The sequence below is a fragment of the Ostrea edulis genome, chromosome 10 (assembly GCF_947568905.1).
Source record: "Ostrea edulis chromosome 10, xbOstEdul1.1, whole genome shotgun sequence".
Lineage (NCBI taxonomy): Eukaryota > Metazoa > Mollusca > Bivalvia > Ostreida > Ostreidae > Ostrea > Ostrea edulis.
In genome coordinates this window covers 40,110,589-40,129,361 of record NC_079173.1, presented here as the reverse complement: position 1 = coordinate 40,129,361, position 18,773 = coordinate 40,110,589, and the positions used below count along the sequence as shown (strand labels likewise).

Here is an 18,773-nt window from a genome sequence, read left to right as displayed (position 1 = left end):
AAGTTTCTATCAAAACATCTATTTTTTCATTTAAAAAAGTTCTTTGATATTGATATATACAATATCTAGTTTAAAAATGAAGTTGTAACATCGATTTGTAAGAATTTTTGTGCTTCCACAATACCCGTATATTTCTAATGATCATGTGACCTTACTGTGTGACATGTGACCTTACTGTGTGACATCACAGAAGAAGATTGGCCATTTTCACTTCCTAAATGTTCATAATTTTTCAATACCTACATGTATCGATAATGAGTGTTGGTGCGTTATTTGAATGTTTTATATACAGTTTTACCACACACAGATACTATTGAGTGATTCTGGTATGTTTTGCAAATGTACTCCATCTAATTTCAGAATGAGTTGAAAACAGGTGGATTAAAGATTTCATTACAGTAGTTTTTATTCTATCTGTAGGTAAGGTATTCACAGGAATGATCACCCCCACGCGTAGAGATATATACGAGATGTATGATCACCCCCACGCGTAATGAGATATATACGAGATGTGATCACCCCCACGCATAATGAGATATATACGAGATGTATGATCACCCCCACGTGTAATGAGATATATACGAGATGTATGATCACCCCCATGCGTAATGAGATATATACGAGATGTATGATCACCCCCATGCGTAATGAGATATATACGAGATGTATCATCACCCCCACGCGTAATGAGATATATACGAGATGTATGATCACCCCCATGCGTAATGAGATATATACGAGATGTATGATCACCCCCACGCGTAATGAGATATATACGAGATGTATGATTACCCCACGCGTGATGAGATATATACGAGATGTATGATCACCCCCACGTGTAATGAGATATATACAAGATGTAAATTCACCATCTGCAGATTGGCTAATTTTCTCATATACAGTGCTCCCCGATATATTACCCCCTTTTATAATACCAGCCGCTTAATGCTTGAAAATCCTAAAGAACATGTTTCTTCTCATATTCACACCCCTGTTATAATGTTAACCCGCATAATGCCTCATGCCACTTATTTCCACAAACAGATGATCAAATTTTATTGGGCTTACGTATTCAGGTGGTCAGGTTAATTATAAATAATTGCTGAATTAAACTCAAGATTATCTAAATGTTTATACATTTAATAAATTTACAGAATTGAATTTCTTTTTACTGCTCAGTGAAATGTCTGTAACGGTGAATTCGTTATATTGCCATCCCTGCTTTATTGCCGAAATTGGTCTTGAACAAAAGTTGGCAACACATCGAGGGAGCACTGTATTTCATGCTCTTAATTTTACACTATGCTACCGTAATAGTGAAAATTTGTTGATTGATTTCTATTTCTAAAAGTTATTGATAAATTGATTAGACAGTGCTTACACAGATCAGACTTCTGCTGAGATATGTATTGTAACTCTAGGAGTGCCACCTTAAACATTATCATACCATCACACCAATCTAATGATCAACAGGCAGGAAAAGGCATGATAAAAACGCTAATCTGCCACTCAAAGTCCTTTTCTGAATCTCTGTGAATGACTTACGTGAAGGATGATGCTTTCGATGATCCGACATTGGTCTGACATATCCCTGACAATAGAGGTCATATCGTCGTCCTTCTTCTTGATCAAGGTCGGACCAAACACAATGGCCAAATTTCGGGCATCCATCTGGAATGCAAATGACAGTAGTAAGCAGATATATCAGTTACCTCCCTTTGATGGTACAGCTTGAACGTCCAAGGTTCATTTTTAATGACAACTGCACATACAGCTTTTTAATTCATGGTAGAAATAACATGGAGATCCTCAGATATGATGTCATAAATATACAATTTTTTCCATATTTTTGAAATTCTGATGCAAAAGAAGATTATTTATTACCTTCTTCCAATAAAAAACAAATAATTGATTATGTGAACAAAATTGGTCTTGCCACTAAACATTAAAGTAGCCTGTCATGATGTCACTATCAGTAAAGGAATTAAGCTTGTTCACAAAGTAAAATTGTTCAACGTTTTCAATTACATGAGAACTTAAAATTCCGTCTTCCATAAAAAATAAAAACACACAGGAAAAATATCAATCAACTGATTTCTCACATCAAAAAATGACCCAAAACAATTCACAGATATCATCAAGGTATTGTATTAGGGCTGTTCCATTAAAACATATGAGGTACCCGGGGACGGCAATTAAAAAAAAATCTATGGGTGCTTGTCATTGGTAGAAAATTGCATCTATAGTGGGTACCTACTGCCAGAAAACTGCATCTGTGGGTGGTTGTTTTGATAAAATCTTTTTTTACCGAAACTGAGAGGAATGCAACAAGAGAAGAGAAGGGTTGAAAGTAGAATGTGAAACAAACGCCGTTTTCTGTCTTCATTTTATCTCGGTCGATGAGGTTCCGCGATCCGGTTATCATTTCCGGTTTGACTCTAAAATTATAGCGACCGGAAATTAGGATTATCTCCCTTGTCCAAAATGGAAAACGAAACATGCTCGTGGTCCATTGAAACGGTTTTTGATTTTTTCTAGCTGCAATAATGTAGCCCTATCCAATTTTTTTTATTCTGACGTTTTCGGGATGAGGCTACAATTCCATAGGATCTCCATAATGGTGCAAAATAATTTTATGAATAACCGATAATAAACTCTGTGTATTAGTCCCAAATGTTGTTTACACCAAAAGGAGTACCAACTTTGTGCTTGGGCATGTCTAATAAAGGTGTTTTTCATTAATTATAATGCACAGCATGCAAAATTCTTCGTCTGCTCCGCCATGCTTGTTATCGCGAAATCTTGTAGGTGGATCTAATGAAAAAAGCTAAACATTGACAATCGGCGCGAAAATGTAGTTACTTGAGCCACTTCGACAAAGAAAGGAAAATCATATTGTTGCAGTCTGCTGTTCGGTTTTTAACTTGATATTAAATTCAAACCTTTTCAATACCGACGAAATAGCTTTCGCCTCCATACTTGTCCATTGATGTAAATACTACTTTATATGGCATATGCAAATAACTTGACAATCGGAAGTTGAAAGTATTTGATGGAGAGTGACCCATCTTCGCAAGCCAAGTGTTTTCGGTCCGCCTCGCTTCCCACACACTTGGCTTGCGAAGATGAGAGTGACCCAGATATATTGTCAAGCTCATATCTTGCACCTATCAGTAATCTTATATGAGTAAGAGAAGACAGAATAGTGAAGTATGTTGAAGATGTGACTGTCAAAGAAAAGGAACGAAATAAACTAGAGCAGAAGAAATTGTTGGATAGTTTTAAAGACGGTCCAATATTGTTACTAGCAATTGCTGAATTAAAGGTATTATTGCACACACACTTTCAAAAGCCAACACACACTGGAAGAAAATCTAAGGCAGACTTTTTAGTTGCTGTGGACAAGGAAATCAAAAGTAGAAATATATCTGATACTTCTTTATATGAGACACTGGAAAAACTTTTCCCTCAAAAGTTTAGGAAGTCAAAATCGTGACATTGAATTTCAGAGATTTGCAACTAGTTTTACCTATTATTTTATAGACATGGTTTTGAATTCTAGGTATTTGTTACCGATGTATACACAAGTCAGTGACTTTTTAAAGCAATATGCAATGGCCTTTCTTGAACAGTCATATTACAATTAAATTTGACAAATGCTTTATCCAATTTTTGAATAGCCATTTTTATAGAATTTGTCTTTGTCAAATTGGCAACTTATTCGAATTGGCATTACTATTTTTAAATTTGTGTCCACCCTGGGTGATTTGGTATGTAAAAAAGTTGGTGATTGTTGTGTAGCATGCCAATTCAAATAATTGACTTAATATTGGAGTATAAAGTACCAAAGTTAGAGTTTGGAGAATCTATATAGTTTTGGTTGTGCACTGTTTTTTGTATAAAGATTAGAACTGTATTTTGTGTTGAAGTTTAAAGAATATTTCTCCAATCATTAAAACTTGTTCTACCTGTTCATATTAGTATTTGTCATCTTATGTTGAACTATGACTACAGAATTATAGATTTTAATGGGGTTACCCAACACCATTATGAGCATAAATTTCACTCATTTAATTTTCTTTAAATTTTGTTTTATACTTACTGTATCTACTTTGACCAATGAAGGAAAATTTATATTAATTTCAAGAAATTTCAACCACACATTTTCATTTGAATAATTTCAATAGATATATAGAAATTTCATCAAGCAAACTTTTGATCACTGAGATGCTCTAAATTTGATATCAAATCGAATTAAAAGGTTTAGCTGATTTTTACAGAGTTATTTCCTTTGGGTGTTGGGTACCACCTTAAATACACAAATTTGGAGAGGGATATAAAAGTCTTCAACTGTCAGAAATGGATCAAGTCCTTCAGCTTTTTATCATCGTTTTCCCAAAGAAGTTGTTGTTATTCTATTAGCATTGGACACTCTCTAAAATGAACTTCATTCAGTGATGACTGTTTATCAAACTTGGTACATAGTTTTTAGAATGATATAGAACCCTATTATTTTTTTTACAAAGGTTAAGATCACAGGATCCAGTTGTCATTCCATAACATCCTTGTGAACAATGCAATGAGCCGTAGTGTAACAAATATCTAAGACATCAGTGTCGCAGAGACACATTTTCTTGTTTTTTAATACACAAAATACTAGTCAATTTTAAAACTTTTAATAGTTGTTATAGAACATTTACAATACTAGGCTTTTTCTGAACAGGTAGACTTATAAAATTGATTTAGTTCATCGTGTTTAAGAAAGACAGTCTTGATAGAATAAATTGATGGTTCTATGATCAAGCTTCATTAATGGCCAGTTATTTGAATGGTGATGAGACCCAAGATACTCTTCTCTTTACTATCATGCTTGGGAACATCTGAAAATAGACCTCTATTCAGGGGTTATAAATAGTCATTCATACATATTGAATTTAAAGAAAAAGTGTATTTCACATTTATTTCACTTCTATGGGTGGTGCCGCACTATCTGAAATTGCTTCTGTGAGTGGTCCCTCATTACATTTTTATGCTTCTATGGGTGGTTACCCAAATTTTAAAGTGCCTTCCCTGGGTACCTCATATGTTTTAATGGAACAGCCCTTAAGTAAATCTGATTGAAATTAGATCCTTTGAATCGCTCACATATATCGCTACAAAAGGATCTAACGAAACTGCATACGGAGGTCAAATCTAGTGACCTTTTAGTTTAACCAATCAGCGCATTGGCCATTAATTCGACGGTGTAAACTTGGGTCATTCAGAACACTGCAATCTTACTAATAGCTGCCGAAGTATTTCAGTAATAACAACATGCCACACACGCCGAGGGCACGTCAAAGAGAGTAGAGTTTGACAAATATTTGTTGTTTGTGTGGATTTTCATTTGTTGTAAGAGAAACTGACAGTGAAGGGAACTCCTAAATCAAGAAGTTATATCCACGGACATTAAAACTTGCAGAGGAAAAGGTTCATGTGATTCGACCGGTGATTTAATTTACCGGAGCATGCGAAGGGTAGGAAAAACTGCCATACAGTTTTCAATATTCAGCACAGCTATTAACACATCTTTCGGTTCATCTTTTAAAGATTGAATCTTGCAAGCTTTCAAAACTTATAACGTGCGCCAATATTCGGTCGCCATATTTGTTGTTTTCCTGAATTTTTCATTTACTGAATGCAAATATTAAAGAGTTCTCTGATTGGATGGACATATCAATGAATATGTATGATTAAAAGGTCACTAGATTTGACCTCCGTATGCCATTTCGTTAGATCCTCGTGTAGCACTATATGTGAGAGGATCAAAGGATCAGAATTTAATTAGATTGATTGTAAGGAACACCAGAACTGAATCAAATCTGGAAATCTGAACAGAACCCCAGAAGTTCTTAACATTAATTGGACTTCAATCTAAATTCTGATCTTTAAATAGACTCATGCATTCTGTAATCATATTTATTTATCTATACCTTGTTCAGATGTCCAAAGCTGGCTACAGTGTTGAGATGTTCAGCAAGATGTTTAAAGGTCTCAAAATGGTGCTCGGGCATAGTGTGTAATAGGCGCTTTAACTTCAACATCCTCATCTCCAGGTCGTCTATGCGGTTGGCATCAATGAAGTCCTGGTACAGAGCTGTTACAACATACATGACATAAGATTTAATTTACACGGTATCGATGTCCAACTTTGAAACATTTCAACATGTAATTCATGCAAATTCATGGGATCCACCCCTAAAAATGAGTAATACTATATGAGCCGTTTCTAGCAAAAAGGACCCTTATCTTATCCAACAATGTTTTTCAAACAAAATCTCAATGAAAAACCGTGACATCATTTTTTGCATACTTGTAAAGAAAAAGGTCACGATTAGCAATCATGTGTTGCTTGCCATCTTTGGTTGACTGTGATATTTTAACACCAATCAACATTGCTCTAATATTTTGAGAGATTGTTCTCTATAGTTCCCGCTTTAGTACTAAAATACTGACAGGATTATCTGATGTTTTGTATCATTGGCTGAACTTGAATTGTGTGATGTTTTATTGCAGCTGATAAACAATAATTGAAGCAATTTCTGCATGATCAGCTTCGCTAATTACGTAGAAATCACCTCAAATCTTCCCATTATTTTCATATACACAGACTAAACATTCCTTCCTCCAATAATCAGCTCATACTGACTCTCCGATTCTCAAATGTGGGACATTACCATGTACCTGGAAATTTTTGCACACTGGAAAATGCTGTCTCTTTGGGCAGAGAGAAAAAAAGTGCCAAAATATTCTATTCATGACAATAATAAACTTATTAAATAATAAATCCGTCAAAAAATAACTTTTCCAGAAACAATCCACTCAACATTCCCAATTTCAAAATGACTAGACCTGCAGTAACTAACAATACACGGTACTTTGAGCCTGATAACATTACATGAGATTTAACATGGACATTTTACAATCACTCAGTCCCTTATAGACTTTGTACCTGAGGTGATGAGTGGATCAGGAAGGTTTCTGAAGAACGTCTTAAGGAGACTGCTGATGACATTGACATCACACCACTTCTCGTGGTCGACATTCATGTTGTCTATACCCTGGTAATACAATAATATATCATCAATGACATGTTTTCTGTCCCCCTTTTTATCATGATGTCAATATTTACATTATCTATTCCCGAGTTCAGAAATATATTTTTACGTCAATGACACATTGTCTACAGTTAATACAATTATATATTATCTATTCCCGAGTTAAGCAATATATTGTTACGTCAATGACACATTGTCTACAGTTAATACAATTATATATCATGATATCAATATTTACATTATCTATTCCCGAGTAAAGAAATATATTGTTACGTCAATGACACATTGTCTACAGTTAATACAATTATATATCATGATATCAATATTTACATTATCTATTCCCGAGTAAAGAAATATATTGTTATGTCAATGACACATTGTCTACAGTTAATACAATTATATATCATGATATCAATATTTACATTATCTATTCCCGAGTTAAGAAATATATTGTTACGTCAATGACACATTGTCTACAGTTAATACAATTATATATTATTACTGTGACAATGATATCTTTTCTGTCGCCTTTTATTACATAAATGTACACTAATACTGACACGATAAATGTACACTAATACTGACACGATAAATGTACACTAATACTGACACGATAAATCTACACTAATACTACATTAATACTGACACGAATCCATTTAGTACCTTATTCAGTTCTTCCATCATCATATTGACCGCTGCTGTGTTGCCAGGGACACGGTATACGCCTGTGACCTCTAACCCCCGTGCTTCAACAATCTTGGTGCAAAGGTCAACAATCATAGGCACAAACTACATGTACAAAGAAAACAGAAAATGACAACTAATCAAATGATATAAAACAATTCATAATTCTTTGGTAACTGTACAGTGAGAACATGTTCCCAAACTGTTTCTACCCTGACATATGGAGAAGTGATTTTTATGCTCCCGTAATCAGAGATGGGGGGGTGGGGGCATATAGTTTATCATTGATACTGACGCTATGCCATGATTGATTGTATATTGTTTAACGTCTCCCTCTCAAGAATTTTTCACTCATATGGAGACGTCACCAAGACCGGTGAAGGGCTTCAAATTTAGGCCTATGCTCGGCGCTTATGGCTATTGAGAATTTAGCGTGCCACACCTACTATAACACAGGACATCCGTTTTTAAGGTCATCTCCGAGGACCCATGACATTCACACCTTATGCCAAGTGTTTGGCAATGGAACTGTCACTACCTGTTTTAACGACTTAGGTCTGTCACAGCCGGGATTCGAACCCCGACCTTCCGCATGCCGGGCGAACGCTAGTGATGGGCAATCGGGGAAAAAACAAATTAATCGATGATCGGATTAACCTTTTCGATTGATTAATCGAAAAATAATCGAATTTTAATTATTTCAATTTAAGGCATAGATATATTAGATTTACTTTATTTTTTACCCTAGATATTAAGTTAATTAGAATAAAATCATTAGATTGATTGTATCTTGCGCAACATCTCTCTCGGAAATTTTTCACTCATATGGAGACGTCTAAAATCATAATTAGAAATTTGAAATAAATAATCCCATACTTTCGATTTTATTTTCCCGGGTTAGGGATAGATCTCTCGACTTTTGTTGTTCTTATGGGATCCGGGTTAGAATAGAGCCTCATTACCCCTTGCATGTTGTAAGAGGCAAAATCTGAGGCCCCATGCCACAGCAGGTGTGGCACCATAAAGATCCCTCCCTGTTTGAAGACTGTAAGCTCCGAGCATAGGCCTAAATTTTGCAGGCCTTTACCAGCAATGGTGACGTCTCCATATGAGTGAAAGATTCTCATGAGGGACGTTAAACAATATTCAATCATTATTATCATTCAATCTTATCGGATGATTCAGCTTCGTCAGCCATTTTTGATTTTAGATAAGTCGCGGCAGAAATATTCGTATTATTAAAAATATTAGCGACGACAGCGATTTTCGATTTTCAAAATGACAATCGATTATTCACATCGTTTGAGTTATAGCGACCGACAATCGAAAGTCGGCGACAATCGATACATCACTAGCGAACGCTAACCTCTGGTCCATCGCAGCGGTTCAGTTATACGTTGGTTACACATTTGCCTCAGATTAAATACACCCTTGAAGACAAAAGTTAAATTAAAACAGGCAAAAATATCCCAGCCAATACACTGGACACTGATGGTCAAAATTTGTGGGATTTCATCTACAGCTGGTTCAGGGAAAAACACTCAAACGGGACACAAAAGAACATTGGAAATATAACCCATACAAAACAACCCCACTTCTGGGCAAAGTTAATTTTGATCAAAATAAATTTCGTGATGGCTAGAAAATTCACTGATACAGTTCCTTCTAGACGCAATGCTTACGTCGTTGTTAGGAGATGGTATGCAACACTCTAGAGGCACCCCGAACATGTCGTTGTTTTCAGAATCACCAGGGTGCGAGGAGGCACTGCTGCCCTTACGGAAACTCTTCAACTTAGATGATAGTCCCCAGCTCTTGGATTCTTAAACAAAAGTTCAAATTCATGAATGTTTGCTGTTCGTTTTGAAATTAATAAGAGTTCTCTCCCTTTGATTATACATAAAATGCAGTTAATCTGCAGTGAGTACATTTTTGACACTCATGCTTTCATTTTGCTGTCAATGTCAGCAAAAAATAATTCTTTGAGGGCAGTAAGATAAAGAGCTTCAAGACAAATACTTTACCCCAACAATGAATTTTGAAAATCTTGTATTATTTACCGCATATATACACATAAATGTGGAAGACACAATGTATATTAACTAGATATACAAATAAAATCTTTGACTGGACCGTAAAATTGAACCTAGAGCCCTATTTATTACAACCACAATGCTTTTATCACCGAGTTATCCAGCCTGACTACTATGGTCCATCTGTCCATCAACCAATTCTACCACATTAAGCAAACATAGAAGGAAAAGTCCATCTGAACACTTACCTTTGCTTTTCCTCTTGATACTGGGCGAGTGAGGAATTTTGATGAGCTTGTTCTTGCTGCTCTGCTTGGGGGCTTTAGGGGGCACCTGTGGGGAGGTGCGGAGGGAGGAGGTGGATCCATGAGAGGTGAGGGGCGGGGCAGACTGCAGCTCCATCTGGCTCCTGCTACGGAGAATCAAATCTGTCTCCATTCTTCCCTTCTCCTGTAAAAACAGTGCTGAAACTGAGAACTGAAACTGAGAAATAAAACAGGGCTGAAACTGAGAACTGACAGCAATATTTTGTAAATGCAAGAGAATGAAACAGGAAGTACATTTTTATTTCTGAGTATGATGCAGTGCGAGATACATGTATTAACACAAGGGAGAAAACTCTTGGTTATCTTGTTGACATGTTATAAGACTGAGTATTGCTGTACTATTGATCTGCATAATCAACAAAGAATAAAAAATAAAAAAAAGAAAGAAAAAAGTAGGTCGTTTCTGACTAATTAAAGATGCTATCTTTTACAAATCTGAACAAGAAATGTCTTTGAGAAACATGATGCTGCCTGCAATTTGAATTCCTAAGATGGCGAATTCCTATGCTTTTTTGACCCAAGTCAATGAATTCCTCCTGGCATGAAGTTTACACATTACCCAATTTCAAAAGTTCTGGCTGAGGCTGATATAAGGACAGACAAGCAAACAAACGAAAAACAATATTCCTTCAAATCTGGATCTAGGGGTTAAAATTCTGAGAAATTGAAATATTAGTATAGCAAGACTCAAACACTGATTTCATGTTCTCAGAAAGCAGAAACTCTCTAGAGACACACATTTGTGATGGGCAGGGGCGTCAATTTCATTCGCTTTCAAGCAGAGTCACACACTAAAACACACATAGCCAGGGCATCGATTTCATTCGCTTCCAAGCAGAGTCACACACTAAAACAGGCATAGCCGGGGCATCAATTTCATTCGCTTCCAAGCAGAGTCACACACTAAAACAGGCATAGCCGGGGCGTCGATTTCATTCGCTTCCAAGCAAAGTCACACACTAAAACAGGCATAGCCGGGGCGTCGATTTCATTTGCTTTACAAGCAGCAATCACACAATGAAACACACACATAGCATGCATCTTAATCAAGACTAGAACATGTGAAATCTATGTTTAGCAGAAGGAAATTGTAGCTCTGTGTGCCAAGTTTAATCCAAATTGGTTGATATTTTTAAACAAAACATACTTACATAAGATTGTTTCTAAAAATAGGGAAAATGTAAATATGGAGGTTCATTAACATGTATTAAGTATTACAAAATAATACATGTTTGCATGCATGCAGTGGGTATTTTGAATGTTAATTAGGCATCGAAAATGAAAGCAAGACTCACAATGGAACCTAGATAATATTGTCTAACTTTTAAGAATGGTATGTGAATAAAAACACAATCAAAAACTTAGATTATAAGTCAATTAATACTTTATATAATACAATATAATACAAACATATAAATAGTCAAAAGTGCACCAAGAAAAAATCAATCTTTCAGGTCACCTATTTCAATGGGGGTTAAATTTTTGTGCTTTGAGAAATTTCATGATGAGGAACTGTCTTTTTCACATTCATGGGTGATTTAAATTTGAGGGTATGTGTCCAAACCACATGAATACCAGTGATTTCACAGAAACACACTGCACCCTAAAACACCTCAAAACCAAACTATTTAAAACCAGTCCCGTTAAGTTTCTTGACACTTACATCGGCGTCTGGGTTGTTATTGGATTGAATGGCTCTGATCCAGTCCAGCATAGTAATATTCTCCTCCGCCTGGAAGAGGTATTCCGAGCCATTGAAAGTTTTCAGTCGGAAGACATTCTTCTTCTTTGTGTAATCGTGAGCAATGTCTACTAGGCAGGACTTTATAGACACAGGCTGGTCATCGAAGCTGAAGGTGTGACTCTAAAATTGTGTCAATAAATCATCTATCTAGAGTTTTTCTCGATTGCTAAGCAATGAACAACAAAAAAAGTTTCTTAGATTAAAATGTTGTTGTTTTTTTTAAAAATGTCATAGACAATCGAAAATGTCTCCTCCGTTATGCGACTCTGAACACACCGATAAATGCAAGAAAGTGATCAAAACAAATCCTGGAGATTTTAACCTTTTTAATTATTCATTTTTGTTCATTATCTCGTATGTATTATGTTCTTTATTTCTATCTTTACCTTTTCCTGCACTACACTTCAGGAAGAATATTTCATTCAAATCGTTGCTACACTAAGCAAAGATCTGCATTTTCAACTCCGTAAATCTGCAACAGTCCTATCAGTAGTTGACACACTGAGTGGTAGGGAGATATCACTTACTCTCTATCTAACTTGTTCCAACACGAGAAGACCGGCTCTCTCTCCAGACCGCTTCCTCTCTAGACCACTCCCTCTCCAGACCGGTTCCTCTCAAGACTGGTTCCATAAGGGGAGAGGAACCAGTCTGGAGAGGGACCAGCAGTCTGGAGAGGGACCAGTCTGGAGAGGAACCAGTCTGCAGAGGGACCAGTCTGGAGAGGAACCAGTCTGGAGAGGGACCAGTCTGGAGAGGAACCAGTCTGGAAAGGGACCAGTCTTAAGAAGAACCAAACCGGTCTAAACACTAAACTTAACCACTGCTCTACAGTGGGTAGCCATTTTCTTTATAATGGTCTACATACCATGACCGGATCTTTCTTCTCCTTGGAAATGTAGAGGGCATGACCTCTTAGCTCCACCCACACCGGTTTCCAAGATCTGTCACTGGCTTTCTACAAATTCAATCAAAGACACAAGCATAAAATCAACTGTATATAAATACACTTATCATTTCTTCTAATGTTACTTGTTTCATCAAAGTCATTCAAAAATTCACATAAATCCTATCTGAAGTTCGAAATATTGTGCATTCATTATTTTGTACATTGCTAAAAATTAACAACTTCTGTAGGATGTAATTAAAAATTAATAAATTATTACTACAGTAACTTGATCCAAAGAGTCGGATCACGTCAAGTTGACAGGCACAGATCATCAGATCACACGAGACGTGAAGCGTTGACTTTGATCCGAATCAGATGATCCGTGCCTGTCAACGAGACGTGCTCCTACTCTTGGATCAAGTTACTGTAGTAATAGTAATGACAAATTTATTACATACCCCCTTATGCATTTTAAATCCACATTTATAAGAAAATAAATGTAATCCAAATTATCAAAAACACAGATATACAGTGAAATTATATTTTGTGTATGCAGTTTTGTTTGTGACGCGGTAAATATTTTCCACAAAAAAACGTTGTGTTGATGCATTGTGACATCATTGTGACATCATCAGTTTCAGAGGATACTGATACGGAATCAGAAAACACCAGTGTGGTGATCCGGAAAATCGGATCCCACTCTGTGAAATCCACAGTATCCAACAACGAAACAATGAAGGGTATATAACGAACCTCCAGAACACCGCAAGGTTTTAAATATTTTGTTTGTTGAGGTTGTAAATTGAATGGTAAGGGAGAACAGCGGGGCAAAGGTAGTCACAAAATACATGACTCCACAAAATACACACAGCAGATTAAAGATGGAGACCTCTTTTCTAATTCACAAGATATTTTCCCCCCACTGAAAATCTGTGCCATATAATAAAAGCTTTGTACATATAAATCTAAATGAGAGAAAAAAGACTTGCAATATTACACAAAGCTACTTTGTTTCGGTTTTACACTTATGTATAAAATTTGTCACCAAAGAATGTATTGTTTTCAATCCAAGACCCCTGTTGAGTATTTTAAGCAGTACTTTTTATCTGTATGTATACATTGTATGTCCAGATACATTATCCAGATTTGCTTTCTCTTGGTTATGAGTTTAGCTTTAGAATTGAACTGTTATTGTATTATAGTAAGCAGCTAAATTACAAATAAAAACTGAACACAGAAAATGGATAAAAAGCATAAAAACTTTTCCGCATTTTCTGAACTGGCACATTGGAGTGCGAGATCCTCTGATCTGCATACTTTGACCTTTCTCTAACACTGAAGGCTGCTACAAGTGTTATTTTCTTGGTGTAACTTAGAATTTCTCAGCATATTATCTCAATCAATAACATGACACACTACAAAGGCAGTTTTGGAGAGACAACATGAAAATTCTGACTCATCATCTGAAATCATCTGTAAAACATTACAGGAAGCGTTTAGAGTACGCTCTTCACTCGTCCTTCAGGTTTTTTTTCTAAAACTGCATGAATATGCACTTTGGCAGATCACATCTGACTGGGACATGTTCAACATTGTGCCAATATTTCACCATGAAAAGATCCACTTTCTTTCCAATATTGTTCAGATCTACATGGAAGGGTACATTGATAAGAAATTTCCTGATAATTGATTGTTACCATGGATACAGATCATATACAAACCCCAACACAGGACGGGTCACACTGAGTCTGCATGTTAGAAACACAAGGTCTATTAGTAACAAACTTCAAAACAACATTAGCTTTATAAATACACATTTGAAAATTTAGAACACAATGTGTTGTTTTTTCCCCTTTATATCGTAAATTGCATAATATTTTCCTTTTTGTTTTTACAGGCTTTGAAACGTATTACAAGGCTTCCACAAAAATGGCTTCATGTAGAAGAACCGCTTTGTAACGATATTGTTAATGCCACCATATAATACACGTACTGTCATCGTTCAAACTCTTTTGTGTCAACAGTAAGATAAATAAACAAACTTATCAGCCATTAAACATAAATCGCTACATACACAAACTCACACATTTCACTGTCAGGTTTGTTTATCTTACTTTCATATATTAAAGATATGAATAAAATGATGGTTTTAAGTGATAAAGAATATGGTATGATAAGGGTTGTATTTAGCCCACCTCCCTCTTCTTTAAATTTATTAATATTTATATAAAGGATAGTATTGATCTCTAGGATAGATAAAATATAAATACGTTACCTGGCATACTGAGCTATGTGGTTGCTTAGTGTTGCATCAAACATTGCATGAGCAACTCCAACAAAATTACCTCTTAGTAACAGCTAGAACTGCATGCACACGGGTTAAACATTCTCCTCCATCTCAGTAACCCCTCCCCCCTTCCCCATTTCATGTTTAATTCAGCCCTGATCACTATGCATGTACTTTACCCATCTAACTTCTTCCCTGATTAGGAAATGTTTCCTGATCTTTAATCTCTTTGCTTGATTATAATAAATCTTTCTGAAATCTTTCACCTCTGATTGAGAAACTACTTTTCTTTCCCTGATCTGGAAAGGATTCTTTCTACAATTGTTTGCACTTTTCTTCATTAAGAAATGACTCTTCCTACCATCTTCTATCTGGGATAATGACACATTCAACAATCTTCATTCTCTGCTTTGAAAATGAAATATTTCCAGATCATCCCTTTGATTGGGAAATGACTCTTTTTCCGATCTTCCTTTTAATGGGAAATAAGACCCTTTCTTATTCCAATCTTCCCTTTATTGGTAAATGACTCTTTGCCAATTTTCCCTTTAATTGGGAAATGATCGTTTCCCGATCATCCCTCTGATTGGGAAGTGACTTTTCACAATTTTCCCTCTGATTGGGAAAATACTCTTTTCCTGGTCTTCCCTCTGATTGGGAAATGACACTACCTACAAACGATCCTCTTTACTTGGGATATGCCCCTCTGAGTCGTTTCCCTTGCTGTGGAGAATGACCATGTGTCTGCTTACCTTGCCATCCGTGATGTCCGTTTTACACAACAGAGAGCCTCTCTTGGTGACCTCCTGAAGAGGACTAGCAGGGTCCTGTCTCCTCTCTGTGGCCTCCATAATCCGTGGGGTCTAAATAAAATTCAATAAATGGCTGATTGAATGTATTCTGGTCAGTGGGTCAAGTTCTTCATTTTTATAACAGCCCCCCCCCCTCCCCTCCCCAAAGTTCGATCTAGATGGTAACACTTTCGTCTAATGCCAACTTATTGAAGTACAACATGGTTGAGTTATTCATTAGAATATTATTATACACAGCGGATGTCATAGTTCGGATCCTGATACTGAAAATGTGTTGTATATAATTTCTTTGATCAATTTTGTGTTTGTTTTTAATGTACCCTACCTACGTTAGCAAACAAACATAAGATTTCTCGACATGTTGTGAGACATGTATATAAGAAATTACTGCTTCCGTATTGTGGCCCACTCCCTTGGATCCACACCTTACTACAGTATAGATTCACACATAGATGGCGATCTTAATAGAGGTTGATTAATCACAAATTGTGAAGCTTTTAACTATACAAGTGTTGTAAAATAAAAGTGATTTGTGGGCAGAAATATCCTTTATATAGTTACTTATGGTTGCCAGTTAATACAGTACAGTAGGGTTACAGAGAACATCTTTATAACGAATTCATGCTTACAGTGAAGTGATCTTAATTCCCTGCAGTTTTAAAACATATGATGAACTTATATTAGATCAGTTTTAAAACATATGATGAACTTATATTAGATATAATGAATTACATTTATAACAAATCTAAATTGTCCGTCTTCAGTTATTTGCTATAAGCATGTTTTAATGTACTGGATGTTTTCTTCATGCCCCGCCCCATCAGATTTATAAATTCTGCTGAAAAGAGGTCAGAAAGGACAATGGCTGTAATAAGTATTCAAAATTACACATTGTGTTGCTAGCATGATGGATTATTGCATTGTGTTGCTAGCATGATGGATTATTGCATTGTGTTGCTAGCATGATGGATTATTGCATTGTGTTGCTAGCATGATGGATTATTGCATTGTGTTGCTAGCATGATGGATTATTGCATTGTGTTGCTAGCATGATGGATTATTACATTGTGTTGCTAGCATGATGGATTATTACATTGTGTTGCTAGCATGATGGATTATTACATTGTGTTGCTAGCATGATGGATTATTACATTGTGTTGCTAGCATGATGGATTATTACATTGTGTTGTTGGGTATCGTTTCCAATGGGGATCCGGGTTAGAATAGGTCTGCAGTACCCCTTGCTGGTCGTACGAGGCGACTAAATGGGGCGGTCCTTCGGATGAGATCGCAAAAACCGAGGCCCCGTGTCGCAGCAGGTGTGGCACGATAAAGATCCCTCCCTGCTCAAAAGCCATAAGCGCTGAGCATAGGCCTAAATTTTACAGCCCTTCACCGGCAGTGGTGACATCTCCATATGAGTGAAATATTCTCAAGATGGACATAAAACAATATACAATCAATCAATCCAATTATTGACAATTACAGTCATTGTTTCCCATACAGTGTTGCTAGCTGTTGTCTCTAATGATTGCTATTTACAGTTTGTTGCTAGCTATTCCCACTTACATGTTGCTAACCATGGTTTCTAATTATTGCTAATTTCAGTTTGTTGCTAGCTATTTTTATTTTTTATGGTTAATAGATTTTCACTTACTTTTTCACCAAAGAAATGTTTAAGTTTCCGCATGGAGGGTTTCTGATGCGGTGTAATCCTGAAATAGAATTTACAAGATTGTAGATTACAGTTAATAGAATTTACAAGATTGTAGATTACAGCATTCACAAGAACACACATGCACATTATGTCACATTCAATGGATACAAGGAGGGTGCAGTTATTTATACCAACCACATTCCTATCATGTTTACAGTTAATATTTTAATTGCCAAAAAATATTACCATATTGAAATTTCTCCATAATCCTCAAAGACAGGATTTACAAGACAAGTTTGACACGTACTATACTGTTAGCCTAGCACTCTGTGTGGAGCAAAACTATGATGGGCCATTAGTTATAATATTAAACTGGTACCTTGGTGGATTAGTGAATTATTTTAACCAGTGCAAAAAATTTCCTCCTTGCCCCCATTCAAACAATCCAATACACAAAAAATGTCTCAAAATTGCAGGTTTCTGTATTCTAAAATTCTGGGGGTGGCCCTGAAGATCCCTTGACCCTACAAAAGGAAGGGGGCTAACTATTCAACCCCCCCCCCCCTGATTTATATACAGTATTACCATGGGTGTGAAATCAGGCAGGTGATATAAATATGAGGCTAGCACAAAATTCATCCCATTGATCCTGAAATCTACTGTACAGAAAAAAAACTAATAATGCCAAAAATTTGTCTTGTAAATCAAATTCATTTACATTCAAAACATAATTCTGCTATACTATAGGGTTTCACAAATGAAAGTGATAAAGTGTAAAAATTTAACTATTTAACATTCTAAAAAATAAAACAAATTGTAATCTGCAACCCCCCCCCCCCCCCCCAAATAAATTATCTATTATAGTTTTCATTTTAGACAAAGACTTTGTAATAAGAAAGTGACCTACACAGCACTATGATTTACTTACTGAACATGTATCTCTGTTTGTGATTGGCTGGGAGAGTGAGTCTTGTCCAATGACAATTTGTGTGAGTCCCTGTCTTTGGCTGTTGCCATGAGGTACGATGTCCGTCTCTGCAATTTGATTGCCTCATCATCAGGGGAAGCTATAATTAACAAAACGGACATGCTTAGTTATCGACAAAAATTCCTGATATTTACACGCTCAGTTAGATATATTGCCACACAACTCTTTAATTTACACAACATGCCCCGGTGAAATCCCTACAATTTACAAGAAAATGCACATTCAGCAATACAAAACCCGAAAATCTACAAGGACG

The 18,773-nt window shown here is 36.1% G+C and overlaps 1 protein-coding gene across 25 annotated transcripts in view; it reads right to left on the bottom strand.

The window, feature by feature from the left end:
• The window catches only part of LOC125666077 (rho GTPase-activating protein 21-like), a 70,142-nt gene that overhangs the window by 9,332 nt on the left and 42,037 nt on the right, over positions 1–18,773 (bottom strand). For 20 of the 25 annotated variants that reach the window (XM_056151328.1, XM_056151327.1, XM_056151320.1 and 17 more), the window contains 12 exons: positions 18,458–18,596; positions 17,530–17,587; positions 15,813–15,923; positions 12,753–12,842; positions 11,804–12,004; positions 11,292–11,303; positions 10,063–10,264; positions 9,464–9,603; positions 7,761–7,886; positions 6,992–7,100; positions 5,973–6,136; positions 1,546–1,671 (listed from right to left, as the gene is read on the bottom strand). In XM_056151328.1, the coding sequence (XP_056007303.1) occupies positions 1,546–1,671; positions 5,973–6,136; positions 6,992–7,100; positions 7,761–7,886; positions 9,464–9,603; positions 10,063–10,264; positions 11,292–11,303; positions 11,804–12,004; positions 12,753–12,842; positions 15,813–15,923; positions 17,530–17,587; positions 18,458–18,596 (1,478 nt within the window). The remainder of the gene's footprint in view (positions 1–1,545; positions 1,672–5,972; positions 6,137–6,991; positions 7,101–7,760; positions 7,887–9,463; positions 9,604–10,062; positions 10,265–11,291; positions 11,304–11,803; positions 12,005–12,752; positions 12,843–15,812; positions 15,924–17,529; positions 17,588–18,457; positions 18,597–18,773) is intronic. The other 5 variants (XM_056151318.1, XM_056151324.1, XM_056151331.1 and 2 more) reach the window with 1 other exon arrangement.